Source organism: Pseudophryne corroboree, chromosome 6 (genome assembly GCF_028390025.1).
Source record: "Pseudophryne corroboree isolate aPseCor3 chromosome 6, aPseCor3.hap2, whole genome shotgun sequence".
Classification (NCBI taxonomy): Eukaryota; Metazoa; Chordata; class Amphibia; order Anura; family Myobatrachidae; genus Pseudophryne; species Pseudophryne corroboree.
The window spans coordinates 580,198,904-580,219,179 of record NC_086449.1 but is presented as its reverse complement, the minus strand read 5'-3'; the positions used below and the strand labels follow the sequence as shown (position 1 = coordinate 580,219,179).

At 44.3% G+C, this 20,276-nt stretch overlaps 1 protein-coding gene across 1 annotated transcript in view; it reads right to left on the bottom strand.

The window, feature by feature from the left end:
* The window catches only part of CDHR2 (cadherin related family member 2), a 314,955-nt gene extending 296,954 nt beyond the window's left edge, over nucleotides 1-18,001 (bottom strand). Inside the window, exons 1-3 of the mRNA XM_063927912.1 lie at nucleotides 17,952-18,001; nucleotides 11,069-11,158; nucleotides 7,963-8,052 (exon numbers count right to left, since the gene is read on the bottom strand). Coding sequence (XP_063783982.1) covers nucleotides 7,963-8,052; nucleotides 11,069-11,158; nucleotides 17,952-17,999 — 228 coding nt within the window. The 5' untranslated portion in view covers nucleotides 18,000-18,001. The remainder of the gene's footprint in view (nucleotides 1-7,962; nucleotides 8,053-11,068; nucleotides 11,159-17,951) is intronic.
* Between the last annotated feature and the right edge of the window lie 2,275 nt (nucleotides 18,002-20,276).

Here is a 20,276-nt window from a genome sequence, read left to right as displayed (position 1 = left end):
ATACTTTATGCATTTTCTAAAATGACTGAAAGCAGCTATTATCTGCTCATCCAAGTTCATATTAAATATACAGGACACAAGAAAAAATAGGATTTTAATTACCTACCGGTAATCCTTTTCTCGTAGTCCGTAGAGGATGCTGGGGTCCATATTAGTACTATGGGGTATAGACGGGTCCACCAAGAACCATGGGCATTTTAAGACTTTAATACTGTGGGCTGGCTCCTCCCTCTATGCCCCTCCTACCAGACTCAGTCTAGAAACTGTGCCCGAGGAGACGGACAACTTCGAGAGAAGGACTTTACACAGACAGTGGCGAGATTCACACCAGCTTACACATACAAGGCAAACCAAGCTAACCAGCTTGAAAACTCAGCAAATGCTGAACAAGAATACTTAACCAAGTAACAAAACAGTACTTAACCAAAAACAAAGCAGTACTTAACTAAGTAACCACTGCAGGATCACGAAGCGCTGGGCAGGCGCCCAGCATTCTCTACGGGCTACGAGAAAAGGATTTACCCATAGGTAATTTAAATCCTATTTTCTCTTACGTCCTAGAGGATGCTGGGGTCCATATTAGTACCATGGGGATGTACCAAAGCTCCCAGAATGGGACGGAGAGCGCAGAGGCTCCTGCAGAACCGATTGACCAAACCTTAGGTCCTCAGTGGCCAAAGTATCGAACTTATAGAAGTTAGCAAACGTGTTCGACCCAGACCAAGTAGCCGCTCGGCAAAGCTGTAAAGCCGAGACACCCCAGGCAGCCGCCCAAGAAGAACCCACCTTACAAGTAGAGTGGGCCTTAACAGATTTGGGACACGGCAATCCTGCCATAGAATATGCATGCTGGATAGTGACCCTGATCCAGCGAGAGATCGTCTGCTTAGAAGCAGGACACCCAAGTTTCTTGAGATCATACAGGACAAACAGAGAGTCTGATTTTCTGTGACGAGCAGTCATCTCCACATAGATTTTCAGAGCCCTTACAACATCCAAGGACTTTGACGAAATTGAGGAGTCAGTAACAACTGGCACCACAATAGGTTGGTTGATATGAAAAGCCGACACAACCTTTGGAAGGAACTGCTGACGTGTCCGGAGCTCAGCTCCATCTTCATGGAAGATTAAGTAGGGGCTTTTACAAGACAAAGCCCCCAACTCCGACACACATCTAGCAGAAGCTAAGGCCAACAAAGTGACAGCCTTCCACGAGAAACTTGACCTCAACCTCCTGTAGAGGCTCGAACCAATCCGATTGGAGGAACTGTAACACCACATTAAGATCCATGGGTGCCGTAGGTGGCACAAAGGGAGGCTGGATGTGCAGAACCCCTTTCAAGAAAGTCTGAACCAATGGGAGGGAAGCCAGTTGTTTCTGGAAGAAAATGGACAAGGCCGAAATCTGGACCTTTATGGATCCCAAACTCAGGCCCATATCCACACCTGCTTGCAGGAAGAAGAGAAACGGACACAGTTGAAACTCCACCGTAGAAAACTTCTTGGATTCACACCAAGATACATACTTTTTCCAAATGCGATGATAATGTTTAGACGTTACTCCTTTCCTAACCTGTATCAGGGTAGGAAAAACCTTGTTCGGAATGCCCTTCTGAGCTAATGTCTGGCGTTCAACCTCCATGCCGTTAAACGTAGCCGTGGTAAGTCTTGATAAGCGAACAGCCTCTGTTGCAGAAGGTCCTCCCGAAGAGGAAAAGGCCTCAGGTCTTCCGCCAGTAGATCCAGAAGATCCACGTACCAAGCCCTTCTTAGCCAGTCCGGAGCAATGAGGATTGCCTGAACTCTTGTTCTCTTTGTGAGTTTTAGAATTTTTGGAATGAGTGGAAGTGGGGGAAACACATACACTGACTGGAACACCCATGGAGTTACCAGGGTGTCCACCGTCACTGCTTGTGGGTCTCTTGACCCTTGACCTGGAACAGTACCTCCAACGCTTCTTGTTGAGATGGGAGGCCATCATATCTATTTGAGGTACACCCCAAAGATTTATCACCTCCATGAACACCTCCGGATGGAGGCCCCACTCTCCTGGATGGAGATCGTGTCTGCTGAGGAAGTCCGCTTCCCAGCTGTCCACTCCCGGAATGAAGATTGCTGACAATGCAAACGCGTGCCTTTCTGCCCAGAGGAGGATTCTTTTTACCTCTGACATTGCAGCTCTGCTCTTCATTCCGCCCTGTCGGTTTATGGAGGCCACCGTCGTTATATTGTCCGACTGCACCTGAATGGCCCGATCTTGTAGAAGATGTGCCGCTTGTAGGAGACCGTTGTACATGGCCCTTAGTTCCAGAATGTTGATTGGAAGAATGGATTCCAGACTTGACCACCTTCCTTGGAAGGTTTCCCCTAGGGTGACTGCGCCCCAACCTCTGAGACTTGCACCCATGTTTAGAAGGATCCAGTTCTGAATCCTGAACCTGCGGCCCTCTAGAAGGTGAGGCAATTGTAGCCACCACAGGAGTGAAATCCTGGCTTTTGGCGACAGACGTATCCTCTGGTGCATGTTCAGATTAGACCGTGACCACTTGTCCAGGAGATCCAGTTGGAAGGACAGTGCATGAAATCTTCCATACTGAAGAGCCTCGTAGGAGGCAACCATCTTTCCCAGAAGGCGAATGCACTGATGAACCGATACCCGGGAAGGTTTCAAGACATCCCAGACCATAGTTTGGATCACCAACGCTTTCTCCACTGGTAGAAATACCCTCTGCACTTCCGTGTCGAGGATCATCCCCAGGAAAGATAATCTGCTTGTCGGCTCCAAATGTGACTGATTCAGGATCCATCCATATTTCCTGAGCAGTAGAGTCGTGAGAGCAATGGACTGCAACAACCTCTCCCTGGAAGATGCCTTTATCAGCAGATCATCCAGATAAGGGATTATATTCACCCCCTGCCTGCGGAGGAGAATCATCATCTCTGCCATTACCTTGGTGAATACCCTCTGTGCTGTGGAGAGGCCGATCGGCAGTGCCTGGAACTGATAGTGACAGTCCAACAGCGCAAATCTGAGATAAGCCTGGTGTGGCGGCCAAATCGGAATGTGGAGGTACACATCCTTGATGTCTAAGGACACCAGAAACTCTCCCTGCTCCAGCCCTGAGATCACCGCTCTGAGACTCCATTTTGAACTTGAATTCCCTCAGATAAGGATTTAGCGACTTCAGGTTCAAAATTGCTCTGACTGAACCATCCGGTTTCAGTACCACAAATAGATTTGAATAGTAACCCTGGTTTACCAGATGAGGTGGAACTGGAACAATAACATTATTATTATTATTATTATTATTATTATTATTATTATCCTTTATTTATATGGCGCCTCAATCGGACCTTTCCAATTTTTGAATGGCTTCCTGAAGGATAGCCCTTTCTGTCAGCAAAGCTGGCAAGCCTGATTTGAAGAACCTGTGGGGTGGGAGCTCTTTAAAGTCCAGTTTGTACCCCTGAGACACAATATTCTGTACCAGGGATCCAGACCGGACGACACCCAGACGTGACTGAAACATCTGAGCCTCGCTCTCACCTGCCCGTTCTCCAGGCAGGGAGGTCCCCCGTCATACTGAGGATTTTGAGGACAAAGAGGCAGGTTTCTGGTCTTGGTAACCTGCAGGTGTCTTTTTTTTGGATTTTGCTCGCCCACCTCTGAAGAAAGTGATAGGAGTCTTGGACTTTTTAGCTTTTGTAGACCAAAAGGACTGCATAGAGGATGTAGAAAAAGGTTTCTTCATCGTCTGAGATGCTGAGGGAAGAAAGGTTGACTTACCAGCGGTTGCCATGGAAATCCACGCATCCAATGCTTCCCCAAATAGAGGCTGACCTGTGAAGGGTAGGTTCTCCACACTTCTCCTGGATTCTGCGTCTGCAGACCATTGGCGTAGCCAGAGTCCACTGCGTGCTGAGACAGCCATGGACGATGTCTTTGCAGTCAGATTACCCAGGTCCTTCATGGCCTCCACCATGAAACCCACCGAATCCTGTATGTTACGTAAAAACAATTCAATGTCACTTCTATCCATAGAATCCTCTAGTAATGTGCCTGACCACTTTACTATGGCTTTAGAAATCCATGCACAGGCAATAGTGGGCCTTAACACCACTCTTGAAGCAGTGTATATGGATTTGAGCGTAGTTTCAATCTTGCGGTCTGCCGGTTCTTTCAAAGCAGTAGACCCAGGGACAGGTAAAACCACCTTTTTAGACAGTCTAGATACAGAAGCGTCTACTATAGGTGGGGTTTCCCACTTTTTTCTATAATCCTCAGGGAAAGGAAAAGTCACAAGAACCCTATTTGGGATCTGGAATTTTTTCTCTGGATTTTCCCAGGTTTTTCAAATAATGTGTTTCATTTCTTAGAAGGTCAGGGAGGCTTTCTTATTGTCTGTAAAGGAAGCCTCCTCTACCTGTTCAGGTGGTTTGTCAGGAATGTGTAACACATACCTATTAGCCTCAATCATGAGTTGCACCCCTCTTGCCAGGGAAGCCTCACCCCCCGCATATCCGCATCACCGTCTGCCATGTCAGAGTCGGTGTCCGTGTCGACTTGCATAATCTGAGCAAGCGCACACTTCTTTGGTCATACACCAGGGGATTTTGAGGCAGTGGGGACAGAACCAGACAAAACCTCCACAGATTGTTTTAAAACCTCTGATTCAGTCTCGTAATGCACAATTGTAGTAGAAATCTGGGATATCATTCCTTTAATAGAAGCCACCCACTGGGGCTCGGATTCAGAAGGCTGAGACAAAATATGACATTCCTGCGTACATGGAATGGATTCCTCTGGAGAAGATACATATTCTGCCGCACAAGACACAGAGTCCCTGGACATGGTTATGTGAGAAATTAGCATACACACACACAGGGAATTGCAGTTTCCCCCCAAGTACTTTCATAGAAACACAGAGCTTGGTTATAGAATAACTGCCTGGCACTGACTGTGCACCCTTAATAGAACTACACAGTTAATATATAGCCTCCACCCTCCCTTCTACCACCCCCTGGTACCGCACAGGATATCTGGAGTCCCTGTCAGCGTCTCAGCGTGTGGATCTGCAGAGAGAAAATGGTGCCGGTGAGCTGCTGGGTCTGCTCTGAGAAGCTCCGCCCCCTGAACATGGTGCGTCTTCCCGCACATTTCAAATATTTATACTGGCCTGAGGTAATAGCACTAGCAGTGTAACCGAAGCCCCTGATAGCCGGAGTGACCAGTTGAAAGGGTATCGCGCTGGCCCAGGGCGCCCCTCACAGCACCGCATCTGTACCGCTGAGCCTTCCAGAGCGCAGTGTCAGTACTGCGCTCCTAACCCTGTAGCCGCCATACACACCGGCTCCCCGCTTGTCGGGTCACTGGAGACACACTCACCACCACAATCTTCTGGCTCTGTTAGGGGGTGGCGGCATGCTTGGGGAGTGCGCGGTCACCTCTGGGGCTAACGATCATCACCCCCAGAAGCTCAGTGTCCTGTCAGCGGAGATAGTGGCCATTAACCTCAGAGGGTTGGACACTACTCCCCTCCTAAGCCCCACGAAGCAGGGAGGCTGTTGCCAGCAGCCTCCCTGTGCCTAAATAGTCTTAAAAAAAAAACAAAGAAGCTCTAGGAGCTCCCCTAGCTGTGACCGGCTCCTCTTGGCACATTTTCTAAACTGAGTCTGGTAGGAGGGGCATAGAGGGAGGAGCCAGCCCACACTATTAAAGTCTTAAAGTGCCCATGGCTCTTGGTGGACCCGTCTATACCCCATGGTACTAATATGGACCCCAGCATCCTCTAGGGTATAAGAGAAAGCATCCTCTTTCAGTATGGCAAAAATCACCTTACAAATGAAATATAAGTGTTTGAACACTCCTGATGATGGCAAGGGGGTCAATATTTACTAAGCATCAATTTGCAGGGTTTTTAAACCCCTGCGCCTCTCGGTCAAATGAAACACCAAGCACTGTATTTACTATACAGCAGTTTTGATGGGGTTTTTGTAAACGACCATCAGTGTCCATTTGTTTTACATCAGTTTCGTGCTTGTTTTTATTATAGGATTTTGATAAATAGCCATAAAACCATCATAATACTGCTGTAAAACGCACACATCTATCTGGACAAACAGAAGCAAAAGAGTCACAACATACATATAATGAAGGTATTTATTATGTATTGCATAAGGAGGCAGATACTTTTACATGGATAATTCTCAAAGTACTATTTTATTAATATATTATTGGGATCATTTTTGTTTAATTTTATTAAGAGAGCAATATTAGTTATATTAACTGGACAACATGAATTAATTGTTAGTTGGTGCTTAAAAATATTTTCAATGATGAGTGTTTCTTATATTATGGCTAGATACATGATATCCATATCCTAAAATAATGCCTCTTTATTTAATACAAATACATTCTAAAGGGGAGTACACACAGAGCGATGTTCAGCTCATTTCTAAGCAATCTGACTAGATTGCTTAGAACATCGCTCCATGTATAGGGGTGCCGACGACAGCGATGCGCGGTCCCATGCGTCGCTATCGATGGTGCTAGATTGGTCTGCATGCAGGCACTATCTAGCAGGTCGCACATTTCACCGCTGGGTGAAATGAGTGGCCCCCCGTGTCCACCCCCTTCACTCAGCACACTTTGCGCTGTGCTGAGTGGGGGGAGAGATGTGTGCTGAGCGGTCTGTGCTAGATCGCTCAGCACACATCTCTGGGGAAATCTTATTTATTTGGGTGGGGTTGTCTGCAGTTTTTTTGGTAGTTTCTAAAGCTGACACCTAGTAAATTCAGGGTTACAATACTTGTAATGTGAAAAACATTGGAGATGAACCAATGTTCTATTATATTCTAAAGTGTGGTTCTTCGGGGGTTTCCCATCAGTTTGGACTTTAGAAACATATATCTGCAGGTAGCAAAACCGACAAGAAGCTCAAAATGACACTTTTTAAATATACCCTAATATGCTTTTCTCAGTTGCTCAAGACTTGGCACTAAGGGACAGATTTAATAATTGTCAGTGTTACATCTCTGGTGGTTTTGATACCCCTAGATTTATCAAAGCTTAAATTGACTGGAAACTGTCTAGAAACCACAATTTAGAACAGAAATTAATATTGAATAACCATTGATGGTTTTTCTATTACAAGAAAAGAAACCCCAGATTTACTAAGTGGTGGTTTTCAACCGGCACCAAAACCACATCCAAACCCACCCAAATAAATGGCCTGGCAGATGAGTTTGAAGAAATACTTTACAGAGGATCTGTACATACATTTATGTATAAAAACGATAAAAATTATGTCGATTTTTAAAAAGAATGCACCAGCCTAGGCTGAAAAATAAGAATAAACAAGTATATGGGTCCTCCCCAACCCCCCACACTTTCCTGTAACTTGCAATAGCCTACACAAGCAGGGAAGAGCATATTAAGAGAGGAGGGGTTCCGTGTGCAGTCTCCATCTAGGCCACTTCCTCTCTAGCAGGCAGTGACATGGACTCTGACCACTAGGTGGCATGGTAGCCATTTTCCTGGCAATTTTTACCTATTGCGCATGCACAAAACACACTTGGAAAATGCCCACCGCACCATTTTTCCCAAAGACTTGGCATTTGGTTGAGGCCCTGTGCTGGTTAATGTAAAAAAAACTGGCACACTGCATTGTTTTGGATCCTATTTTTCACCACCAGTCTAACCTATGCAAAGATTAGTACATTTAGTCCTTTTCACTGGGATGTAAGAGCCTCTGAGTTTACTAAAATGGCAGATTTCTAACAAATAAACATACAAATAAAAGTGTCCCCTTCACCCGATAGGCACAGGCTATTCAGAATTGGGTCCACTTCTTAATGCTAAATAGCATAATTTGCGTATGAGATACACCCAACTATAAAAGATAATTTTAAAATGATATTTTTGATCTGCAACTGAGTAATTGATAGCAATTTATTTTTTACCTCCTCAATTGTGATGGTGACCTGTGTCAATCTGTTTGCGTCATAATCTTCTGCAGTAACCTGGATGATTACAAATCCCAGTGTCTCATTCTAGAATAAAAAAATAAAAATTATTATTCCTTATTATCATCGTTTATTGTATGACTATCAGTGGCCTTTATTATGTCAAAGATGCATTAACATTAATTTATCAACCACAAACTCCAATTAACCCTCCAGGGAGGCCAATTATATCTGGAATAGAGTCATTGACCTGTGGCCTTTCCAGATATACTAACATATTCCTTCAGTCTGTGGATATAATTCTATCATACCAGAAGAAATCCAATAAGATTATAAACTTTTTAACAAAATGTTTCATCACTTTATGTTTGCATAAGGCATAATCAAGACCGGAATCCACACAATCACCATAAAAAAGAGTTTTTAGAGGCTGACCAAATACAATTCTCTTTTATTTTACAACACATTTATTTTAAACTTCTGGGCTAATTTTATCTGCAAACATAAGGCACAGCCATGGGGACTCATTTTGCTCCAAGTTATGCTAACTTATTCATGTGACATTGAGAGCATAACTACATTTGTAAAAAATAATCCCCATAGAGTGAACCTAATCCTTTGGTGCAAATATATTGACATAAATTTTGATTTGGAAAGGAGGGAAGGAAAATCTTAAATCTTCTTAAATTATTTAAACAACAATCCTCTTAGTCTTAAATTCGCATGGACATACAGCAAATACTCCATAGTCTGTTAAGATTTGGCAATCTACTCTCAAGCGAAAAGCATCAAACCAAGACCCACTTTAAAAATGTAGATTCAAACAACTACCTCATGCACACAAACTAACATAATGTCATATAGGTCAGAAGTATCAAAATAGTACAATTTAGGAGAATATGAAAGAAATAGTTGTTTAATGAACATGCTGCTTTTTTAATTAAAAGATTCAGAGAAAGAGTTTACTGTCTAAAGTATTGTGAAAATCTGAAACAAGAGTACCTTTATTTAAAAAAGAAACACCATTACATGTTAGGACACCAAGAACAACTTCATAGTGCCATTCATCACAGATTTCAATGGCCAATCAAAACAATTTTAAAGGTTATCAATAAACATTAACTTATATTACTTCAGATCTGGTAGAGTTATGTAGGTACTGGTTACTTTATAAATAACCCCATTTGCAATACGTTCATAACTGCAGTATTAGATATTCTCTTATTTTGTTTATTAGCCATTGTTATGATTACTATCATTTGATGGGACTGTGCAACTAATTTTTAGTACTAAATGTTTTACTTCTTAATTCTTGCCACTACCAGTGTTTTTTCAGTAGTTAATGTTTGTACATTGTACTTTACACGTATTTTTACTTAGTAATATCTACATGATGACCTCATTCCGATGTCATTTTGGCACTTGTTTGTGGAATTTTAACATTGAAAAGGTGATTGACTGTGAATTCAATTTGTGTATGCTTGAAACTATGGCAGCCATAAACATTGTGATGACATGCTAAATAAACTATCTTCTGTTAGTTTTGTATCCTGGAGTTACAGGATACCTCTGGCAAGTATATATACTTCTGGCACCTCAAATACATACTGGTGTTATATTTTAATAAAAGTTGGGCAGATTCAGATATGTATGCAAACTCAATGATTTGTGCACATCTGCAGATTTCTGTCTGTGGCAATGGTGACAGTGCTCCCTAAGCTGCAGTATGACTGACTGTTGTGGTCATTTGGGGCCAGGGAAGGGGCTGCGACAGCCAATGTTCCTGAAAACAGGGGGTGTCGTCCCTGTTTTCTGGGCATGTCGAGGCCAGTGGTTGTATCCCTGGACGCAACTTTGCGTGAAAGCATCGCCCACCCTCAGCAACCTGAGAGATACCCAGATGACTGATGTTCACACAGAGCGATCTGCTATTGTGTCTATGGATGCAGCAGCAGATTAGGGAAGCCGTCAGGAGGCATCTATTAACACAAGATGTCCTTATGACACATTATCATAATATAGCACAGCCACTGCATGCAAAGATGTAGCACCCATACTACTGTATAGGCACTACCGGGGGGGGGGGGGGGGGGGGGGGGCTAGTGGGTTAATTTCTTCGGGCCTCCAACTGGCAGTGGCCTTGACATTTTCCGACATGTTTTTCTATTCCAACTTTTTTGTATATGTATCCATTTGTTAATTTCCAAGTAATAAAAGTGCATACCTAGAGCCAAAGGTAAAAAAACACTTCTATTTTAATCCAGTACATCGGTATATGTATTTAGTATTTTATTTGTACATTTGAATAAAGTTAAGCATTAAAGTCAATTTAAAATACATTTAAATGCTTTTTAAAAATCTTTATTCTTTTTTATGAAAGATGGGGTGGTGGCCCATCACTGAATCATTCCCAGTGTGTGCTCACAACATGGCGTTTTGAATTTGACTCAAACTGAATAGAAGCATAAATAAACTTATCTGTTTATCATTGTTTTTTATGTTCTACCTTATTGGTTATCCCAGAGGTTCTCAAATGCGGTCCTCAAGACTCCCCAATGGTCCAGGTTTTAAGACTATCCATGCTTGGCCACAGGTTACTTAATTAGCACCTCAGCCAATTTGATTTAACCATCTGTGCTGAGCCATGGATATACTTTAAAGCTCGACCGATAGGGTGTCTTAAGGAACGCGTTTGAGAACCTCTGGGTTATCCAATTCAAATCAGCAACCATAGGGAATGCAAATAATACCATAGTGTAATACCTTACACAAACATGTATCCCTGCCACTAAAAACAAATTAAAAAACATGAGCGTGTCAAGGGTGGCCTTGTACTGTAAATATTTGGAAAGAAGGCACCGGCCCAGAAGATAGTAAAGACTTCTGTGCAGGTGCCATATTCGGAGAGCCTGGAAAATCCATGTACTGTACCTAATCTAAGCAGTGTGGACCATATAAAGCAGTAAATAATCAATAAAGATATTCAGTTAATTTCGATGTGTGATGAAAGCAGGGATTCTGCGCATGCACAAGTGCCTTATGCCCAATATACTTTGAAATAAGTGCACTAATTACATATAGATTATAATATTGCATACAGTACCTCAAGGACTTTGGCTTCGTACGGGGTATTGTAAAATATAGGTGCATTATCATTGCAATCCACCACAATTACAAAGGTTCTGTGCTGAATCTAAAGAGAAAAGATGACACAATGGTAATGTAGTAATGTAGAGCAGACACAGGAAGACCTTTGTTACAATAAAACTTAACTTTTAATTAATTATTGCAATGTAAAATTAGAGTAAAGGGTGCTCCAAAAATATTAAAAGGTTAAATATAGACACACAGATAATTTGACACAAAACCCATGAATTAACAAATCGCCTAGTCAAAACAGCAAAATATTCTGCAATGCGGACTAACAGAGACAGTGTGATTTTCCCCAAACAGAAGAAGACAGATGAGTCAGGATCAATCAGAATCATAGGAGAATTCTGACAAGAATGGAAACAGGTTAAGTTCATTATCAATAAACATTGGGCAATTCTCCAATTGTATCAAAATCTGCAACAGTCGTTAGGAACTGGAAACATCCGGAATGCCGTAGCAAAATTGGAAAAATGAAAAAGATCACCTCTGTAGCCAAACACTTTCTCCTGACACATAATAGTGACCCACGTTTCCTACAAGCATTTGGCCTTCAAAGAGCAAGATTGAACATCAGAGGAAGAGATTTGAATAATGTTCTGCTGAGGAAGGAAACAGAGTGGCTTCACACTCGGGACAGTTGTACCTCAAGGCCTCAATGAATATAACAGCTTTAGGGGCCTATTTATCACCATCCGCATCCAGGATGTGGATGACAGGTGATAAAATTGCCCAAACTCACACTGCAATAATTGATTGGTCAAGCTCTGTTCCTGCGATGCCTCTTCGCAACATCATCGGGGTATTTTTCGTAAAAAACACCCTGATGTCCTGCTGCGCATGCGCCGCCCCCACTGACATCGCCGCTACTGCCGCCGCCCGGTTGCCCCCCCCCCCCATCGTGACTACCCCCGTGCACCGCGGACCCCATCCCAGAAGATCAATATACTCACCTGCTAGGGAGCCGGCCCGCACTGCTGCAGGAGGCTGCCGGACGCCGGGTCCTTCTCCTGCGCTGTGACCCCCGGTGCTGTAAAGTGCACTGCCGCTTTGCAGCATCACTTTACTGCACCGGGGTCACAGCGCAGCATATGGGGGACCCGGCACCCGGCAGCGCTCACCGGAGCAGTGGACACCGGCTCCCTGAACAGGTGAGTAGAAAAAGGGCAGAGAAAGCTGGGCAAAAGGCTGCACATCGCAGTGCTGCCCTGTGAACTTATCATAGGGCACACTGCGGTATTTTTTCACATTTTTTTTTAACTAAATTTGACCACATCACATTTCCCATTATAAGTATGGGGAATGCGATTTGGGTTACTAAAAAAAAGTGAATTAAAGGATTTGGAGCAGTTTTTCATGAAAAATGCTCCAAATGCCCTTTAATACATTCAGGTGATACTAAAATAATGTGAAAAGGGTGTGAAAACAGAAAACACCCTTTTTCACATAATTTTAGTAAAAATAATGTTAATAAATAGACCCCTTAGCCCGTTTCTGGATTCTTAAAAACTAGACTACACATAATGTGATCTTGGGCCTAATTCAGACCTGATCGCAGCAGCAAATTTGTTAGCTAATGGGCAAAACCATGTGCACCGCAGGGGGGAAGGGGGGGTCAGATATAACATGTGCAGAGAGAGTTAGATTTGGGTGGGGTGTATTCAAACTGAAATCTAAATTGCAGTGTAATAATAAAGCAGCCAGTATTACTATTTACCCTGCACAGAAACAAAATAACCCACCCAAATCTAACTCTCTCTGCAAATGTTATATCTGCCCCCCCCCTGCAGTGCACATTTTTGTCCATTAGCTAACAAATTTGCAGCTGCGTTCAGATCTGAATTAGGCTCTTTGTACTATTTGACATCATGGTTTGTGCACATCCCTCATCTCCTTCTGTTAATTATATTCACAACACATAACATGGCTCACTATCACTCCCACATAACCCACTGTGTATCATTCACCAGTATCTGCTATACATACCCCAATACTGCTGATCCCCCTTCCTTCCCAGGGTCGGACTGGCCCACAGGGGTACAGTGGAATTCACTGGTGGGCCCCACTGCCTGAGGGCCCACTCCTTCCTCTTGGAATCAGGTTCCATACTGTGCACTTGTATTATACATGGTAGATATGTTGCGTTACACTGCACAAGGCTATTGTGCATTTCAAGCCTATGTAGAGGCTGGTCCCACCCCCTTTGTAGGCTGGTCACACCCCAAAGTATGGGCCCCTATCACTACATTCCCTCGGTGGGCCCTTCATACCCCAGTCCGACACTGTTCCCTCCCCAGGGTCTCTCTCAACAATATTTCTCTTTTCATCTGTGACTGTATTTCATATTTCATGTAAGTCACTAATCGCTTCTCACATAATTTAATAATGAATTATAACCGCCCCCCTCCTCTTTTCCCTATTTTTCTATTTGATTCATTAAAATCAGTCTTAGAGGTCTATTCATGTAGCATTGAAAACCCCTGTTTTGCGTTAAACAGGGCTTTTCTCTGCCTACTGCAATTCACAGAGCGGGTTACCGTGGAGAAGTCTCTGACTTCTGCAGCGGTACCCCCGCTCTCTGCCTGAATCGCATCACCATACCTTTGTATGGTGAGTGCGATTCATGAAGGTGCGGAAAGCTCTGCTTTCCGCTTCTCCATGGAGATCAGGTTCGCCATCTCAGGATGGCGTAACCTCAGTGCCGTAACTAGGCATTTTAGCGCTGTGTGCAAGAAACGACAGTGGCGCCCCCCCCCCCCCCCCCCCATGTAAGATAGGGGGAGTGCGCGCCGTAGGCGTGCAAAAGATTTATAGGGCGTGGCTTCACGGGGAAGGGGCGTGGCCACAAAATAATAGCAATTCATACTACGGTGCACAGTAGTCTACATTATTCAAATTACGCTGCACAGTAGCGCCACTACACCAGGTAGAGCCCTTTTTATACATTACAGCAGACAGCGTCCCCCTTTTTACAAATTACAGCAGACAGTCCCCCTTTTTACACATTGCGGCAGCCAGTCCCCCTTTTTACACATTATGGCAGCCAGTCCCCCTTTTTACACATTGCGGCAGCCAGGACCCCTTTTTACACATTGCAGCAGCCAGGACCCCTTTTTACACATTGCGGCAGCCAGGACCCCTTTTTACACATTGCGGCAGCCAGTCCCCCTTTTTACACATTGCGGCAGCCAGGACCCCTTTTTACACATTGCGGCAGCCAGTCCCCCTTTTTACACATTGCGGCAGCCAGGACCCCTTTTTACACATTGCGGCAGCCAGGACCCCTTTTTACACATTGCGGTTTACACATTGCGGCAGCCAGGCCCCCTTTTTACACATTGCGGCAGACGGTGTCCCCCTGAGAGAGAGAAAGAGAGAGAGGGATATACTTACCTTCTCCCCGCTGACAGGCTCCTCGTGCTGGCATCTCCCTCTCGGTGCAGGCAGTGAGGTGAGAAGGAGGAGGAGGGAGGGGGAGCAGGGAGCCGCAGCAGCGCTATTTCATTGGTAGTAAGCGCCGCTGCAGCATCCCCCTCTTCTTCCGTATTGGCTGCCTGGCGCTGCTGTGGATGCTGGGATGAAGGAACCGCATCCCAGCATCCATAGCAGCGCCGGGCAGCCAATACAGAAGGAGATGGGGATGCTGCAGCGGCGCTTACTACCAATGAAATAGCGCTGCTGCGGCTCCCTGCTCCCCCTCCCTCCTCCTCCTTCTCCGCTGCCCGGCGCTGGTCTCTTCTCCCTCCAGCGCGCCGCACGGCGCACACAGCAGAGGCGGCATGTAATGAGTCAATTTGACTCATTACATGCCGCTGGCCGTGCGCCCTCAGGGCAACTGCGCTGTGTGCCAAGCCCACTTGGCACACACGTAGTTACGGCCCTGCATAACCTGAACTGTGGTGCAGAGACGGCAAGGAAGCTCAATGCTTCCCTGATCGCAGCTCGGCACCTTGCGCTGGCTCCGCCCCCCGACCTCCCAGCAACCACTGCGGCCTGCCGGGAGGTCAACACCCTGCGCATGCACAAAGGGACCCGCCGCTGGACTCCGCGCATCGCTGGGAAGGACCACTGGAGATGACCTCCCCGCAGGAGCCCCAGACACCGCAGCGCATCGTCGGAAGGGTGAGTATACATGAATTGCTACTTATTACAGCTATACATCACATCGAAGCGATGCAATGTATAGTGATAAGTAGCAATTCTGTTTTCGTTTTCTACATGAATAGACCCCTTACTCTCTTACTTATTATTTTGTTCACTCGCTTTATAAATAATCAACGTACACGATATAACTACACATATCTCGTTAATAGGCGCCACCCATACCGCTATCTTCAAATGCGTGTTTGACCAGCCCCCTTCAATATCACTATCTACACCAATGATCATTGTTCACAGTATTGTCGAATTCCAAGGCGACACATTACTAATCAGGCCATACACAACTGTTATACAAATCACACTTTCAAGTTCCCACCTTCTCACCTGCACTTCACAACATTTCATCACAATTGTATACAGTATCTGTTAGCTATATTCTTATTATCACCGCTATGATTATCCCCCACATAGCGTCTCTGTTGACACTCATAATGTCTGATAATCTTGTGATATACTTTAAAAACACCATTGGTATGGTAAAGCTTTTATGTCTCTCGTTTAATTACCGGCTACAGGCTGCAACTATCGGTGCATAGGATAGTGTAGCTACGAGACTTTCCTCCTCCCCCCTCTATAGCCTATACCTCCCACTTACTATGCAGCGCCTACGCATCCCCTTCACCACGGGGTAATTAGTGTATACAGGCAGATGCTTACGTCCGGACACACAAAACCAGAAGTAGCACTATATAAGTTGCCCCATGGAGGACGCTAAGTGTGAGCTGTTCTCCTTGTGAGCAAGCCCCCATGGCGAAACATACGTCAAGGAGCTTTCTGGGAGATCCCGCTGACAGCGCAGAGCAGGACGCCCGCTACAAAGGTTCCGTATGTTCTGTATGGTATACAGTCTGGAATCAACTAACAAAGGTCTCTTTTATTGTGCCTTTACAGATAATTTTATTTCTATATATGACTAATTAATCATGTAGCTTCTGGCAGATAATTTCAAGCAAAATAATGCTCTATTTGAATGAACTATATGTTACCGGCACAATTATAGGCACTATATCAGTAATGCATGTTGCAACTGTGTCAAGTATGTTTAGAAAGACACATACTGTGTTGGCTACATTTTTCATTCTTTGATGATGCGCAAAACTTGTGGACTACAATAGACACTTTGTAGATAAAAGTATCATACAGCTTCCAATTACCAGTTTTGTGGTAACCATTCCTTACGTTACCATATTATCAACTGTGATTAAGTGATATTATTAAGCTTTATATGATGTGCAATGTGATAGACTGCACTCCACAATAATACATTATCTTTTTCCTCTACCTTTTGTATTTTCATTGTCAGGGCTACTGTGTCAGTAGTTCTCTCATCGGTTTCACTGGCTTATTGCCATCAGCCGAAAGCAGAAACAAATTAACATGCTTCAACCCTGATAATTTCTTTGCTTTTCCGTTGGCTGGTGCGATTAAGGATCTCTCACCCCGTATCTAGGGGTTAATTCCAAGTTGATCGCAGCAGGAAATTTTTTAGCAGTTGGGCAAAACCATGTGCACTGCAGGGGGGGCAGATATAACATGTGCAGAGAGAGAGTTAGATTTGGGTGGGTTATATTGTTTCTGTGCAGGGTAAATACTGGCTGCTTTATTTTTACACTGCAGTTTAGATTGCAGATTGAACTAACCCCACCCAAATCTAACTCTCTGCACATGTTACATCTGCCCCCCCTGCAGTGCACATGGTTTTGCCCAACTGCTAACAAAGTTCCTGCTGCGATCAACTCGGAATTACCCCCAATGCAAATGCAAATGTGGGACAGCTGAATTCCCAAAACACCACTGCAGCTTTATCATCCTTCCTTCATGTTGATTCCAGCTGAATACCACCTATCTGCCTATGAGCAAGAGGTTTAGAGGCACATTTATTATCATTATTTTACAAAAAAAATGTGAAAAGGGGTGTTTTCACACCCTTTTCACATTTATTTTAGTATTACTTCAATGTATTAAAGGGCATTTGGAGCAGTTTTCATGAAAAACTGCTTCAAACCCTTTAATTGTATTTTTTTTAGTAACCAACATCACATTGCCCATACTTATAATGGAAAATGCGATGTGGCCAAATTTACTAAAAAAAAAAAAAAAAAGTGCAAAAAAAATACCGCAGTGAGAAAGCCGAGCGGGGATCGTCCTCTGGTGATCAGCTATGTGTGTCCGATGGACACAAGCTGATCAGTGTTTGAAACAGAAAAACAAAGTCAAAACAAAACATAATTAACCGTCCAGGGAGCCGGTGATCGGTAATCCTGTGCGGGCTGCCGGGCGCCAGATCCCCCATGTGCTGCGCTGTGACCCCCGGTGCAGTAAAGTGACGCTGTAGAGCTGCAGCGCACTTTAATGAACTTGCTCGCAAGCACTGTCCCTGCATGCGAAAACTGATACATCCCTGCGATGTAATCAATTATCGCAGTGCGATTATCAGCGATTTTATCACCTCACATCCGCAGCCTTGTTTGCGGATGATGATAAATAGGTCCCTTAGTCTCTGGCCAAATTATAGTGAATTGACCCTGTGTGTCTTTTTATTAACGTGTTTTGTGTCAAATTATCTGTGTGTCTATATTTCGCCTTTTATTATTTTTGGAGCATCCTTTTATCTTATATCATAATCAAAATTATGACCAGAACTGCAATTTTCCTATGAATTTGTGAGTACTTACTGTAGGTGGATGTCCATCAGTTACAGTCATGATAATTTCATGAGTCATTACGGTCTGGGGAAAAACATTTTAAAAACTTGATGTTAGAAATCAGAACAGAAATTTTAAACAAGACCCTTTATACTACCAAAGCAACACATTTCCTGACATTACATATTTCTGACCGAGCACTCACTCTACTGAGCGTCATATGTTACTGACAACTACTCTATGGGGGTAATTCTCCAAATGCCCTTTAATACATTCAGGTGATACTAAAATAATGTGAAAAGGGTGTGAAAACAGAAAACACACTTTTTCACATTATTTTAGTAAAAATAATGTTAATAAATAGACCCCTTAGCCCGTTTCTGGATTCTTAAAAACTAGACTACACATAGGCCCTCATTCCGAGTTGTTCGCTCGCTAGCTGCTTTTAGCAGCATTGCACACGCTAAGCCGCCGCCCTCTGGGAGTGTATCTTAGCTTAGCAGAATTGCGAACGAAAGATTAGCAGAATTGCGAATAGAAATTTCTTAGCAGTTTCTGAGTAGCTCCAGACTTACTCAGCCATTGCGATCAGTTCAGTCAGTTTCGTTCCTGGTTTGACGTCACAAACACAGCCAGCGTTCGCCAAGACACTCCCCCGTTTCTTCAGACACTCCCGCGTTTTTCCCAGAAACGCCAGCGTTTTTATGCCGTGAGTAAAATACCTAACTTTTGTGTAAAATAACTAAGCGCATGCGCTCTGCGAACCTTGCGCATGCGCAGTAAGCGACTAATCGCAATATAGCTAAAATCGGCAACGAGCGAACAACTCGGAATGACCCCCATAATGTGATCTTGGGCCTAATTCAGACCTGATCGCAGCAACAAATTTGTTAGCAGTTGGGCAAAAACATTTGCACTGCAGGTGTGGCAGATATAACATTTGCAGAGAGAGTTAGATTTGGGTGGGGTATGTTCAAACTGTAATCTAAATTGCAGTGTAAAAATAAAGCAGCCAGTACTTACCCTGCACAGAAACAAAATAACCCACTCAAATCTAACTCTCTCTGCAAATGTTATAACGGCCCCCCCTGCAGTGCACATGGTTTTGCCCAACTGCTAACAAATTTGCTGCTGCGATCAACTCGGAATTACCCCCAATGTACTCACTGATAAGAATACACAGTAGGAAAAGTGAGAAGCATCACTAACAATATTAAATGCAAATGTAATGCAAATTAAGTAAATAGCAAAGTTCACTAATTGTGTGATGCTATGAAAAAACACATTAGTGATATTTCTGCAAAGCCATCTTTGTGCAAATCACCACAGGGCCCTGGACAGCTGCAGAAGCATACCTCCCAACATTGGTGCCTCTTGATTCGTGACCATGCATCTGAAAAGGTTGTGGAGCTTTGGGTGAAAGGGGGTGGAGCCTCAAGGCATCCCCATTCACGTCACTGTGGGACATGCCCAGCACTCTCCGAAATGCTGGGCTGCCCGCAGGCTCTCCCTGCACTGTGAATAGATGGTGTCAGTGACAGTGCTTACACCCAACTCCCTCCGCAAGACACTGTGGAATGCAGGTGGGACAGCGGGACAATCCCAGAAAAACTGGAATGTCCCGCTGAAATCGGAACAGTTGGAAGGTATGCAGAAGTGTGGCTTTACTTGTTGCAGTCATGCTGAGTAATGGTTGCAGAGTCACTTCCTGTATTACAAACACTTCCTGTATGACAAAGTGTATGAAAATGGTACCATATCCACCATGCACATACAGCATACATCTACAACTTCCTTTTTCAAAATTTGTGATATTGGTATGATGTCCCTGATCTTAAGGTGGGTACACACTGGCCAATATATCAGCCGTTCTATTGAACAGCCGATATATCACGGGTCCGTCGGCCAGTGTGTACGGGCGATATGTCTGTGAACTCCGTCGTTCACAGACATATCGCGTCAGCCCCGCAGCACAGCCGACGGCCAATATATCTACCGACATATTGGCGCATCGCTGTGTGTGTACGGGCGACCAGCCAGTCGCCCGTACACATGCTCCGGCGGCCGGCGGTGATTGACAGCTGAACTGGGCTGGCGTGTGTATACGCCCGCCCAGTTCATGATGTCAGTCCCCGACGGATCGGGCACTGTGTATGCACAGCACACTGCCCGATCCGTCCATAGATATATCTGCAGATCAATTGATCTGCAGATATATCTTCAGTGTGTACCCACCTTTAGATTCTCTTTGGAAAAAGGTAATAAACTCACAGAAGCGGCTGGCTTATTGCTCCACTGGAAACAGATAGATATTTTCCTGAACATTTTGTGTGCCTAATGCAGTATGGATCACTA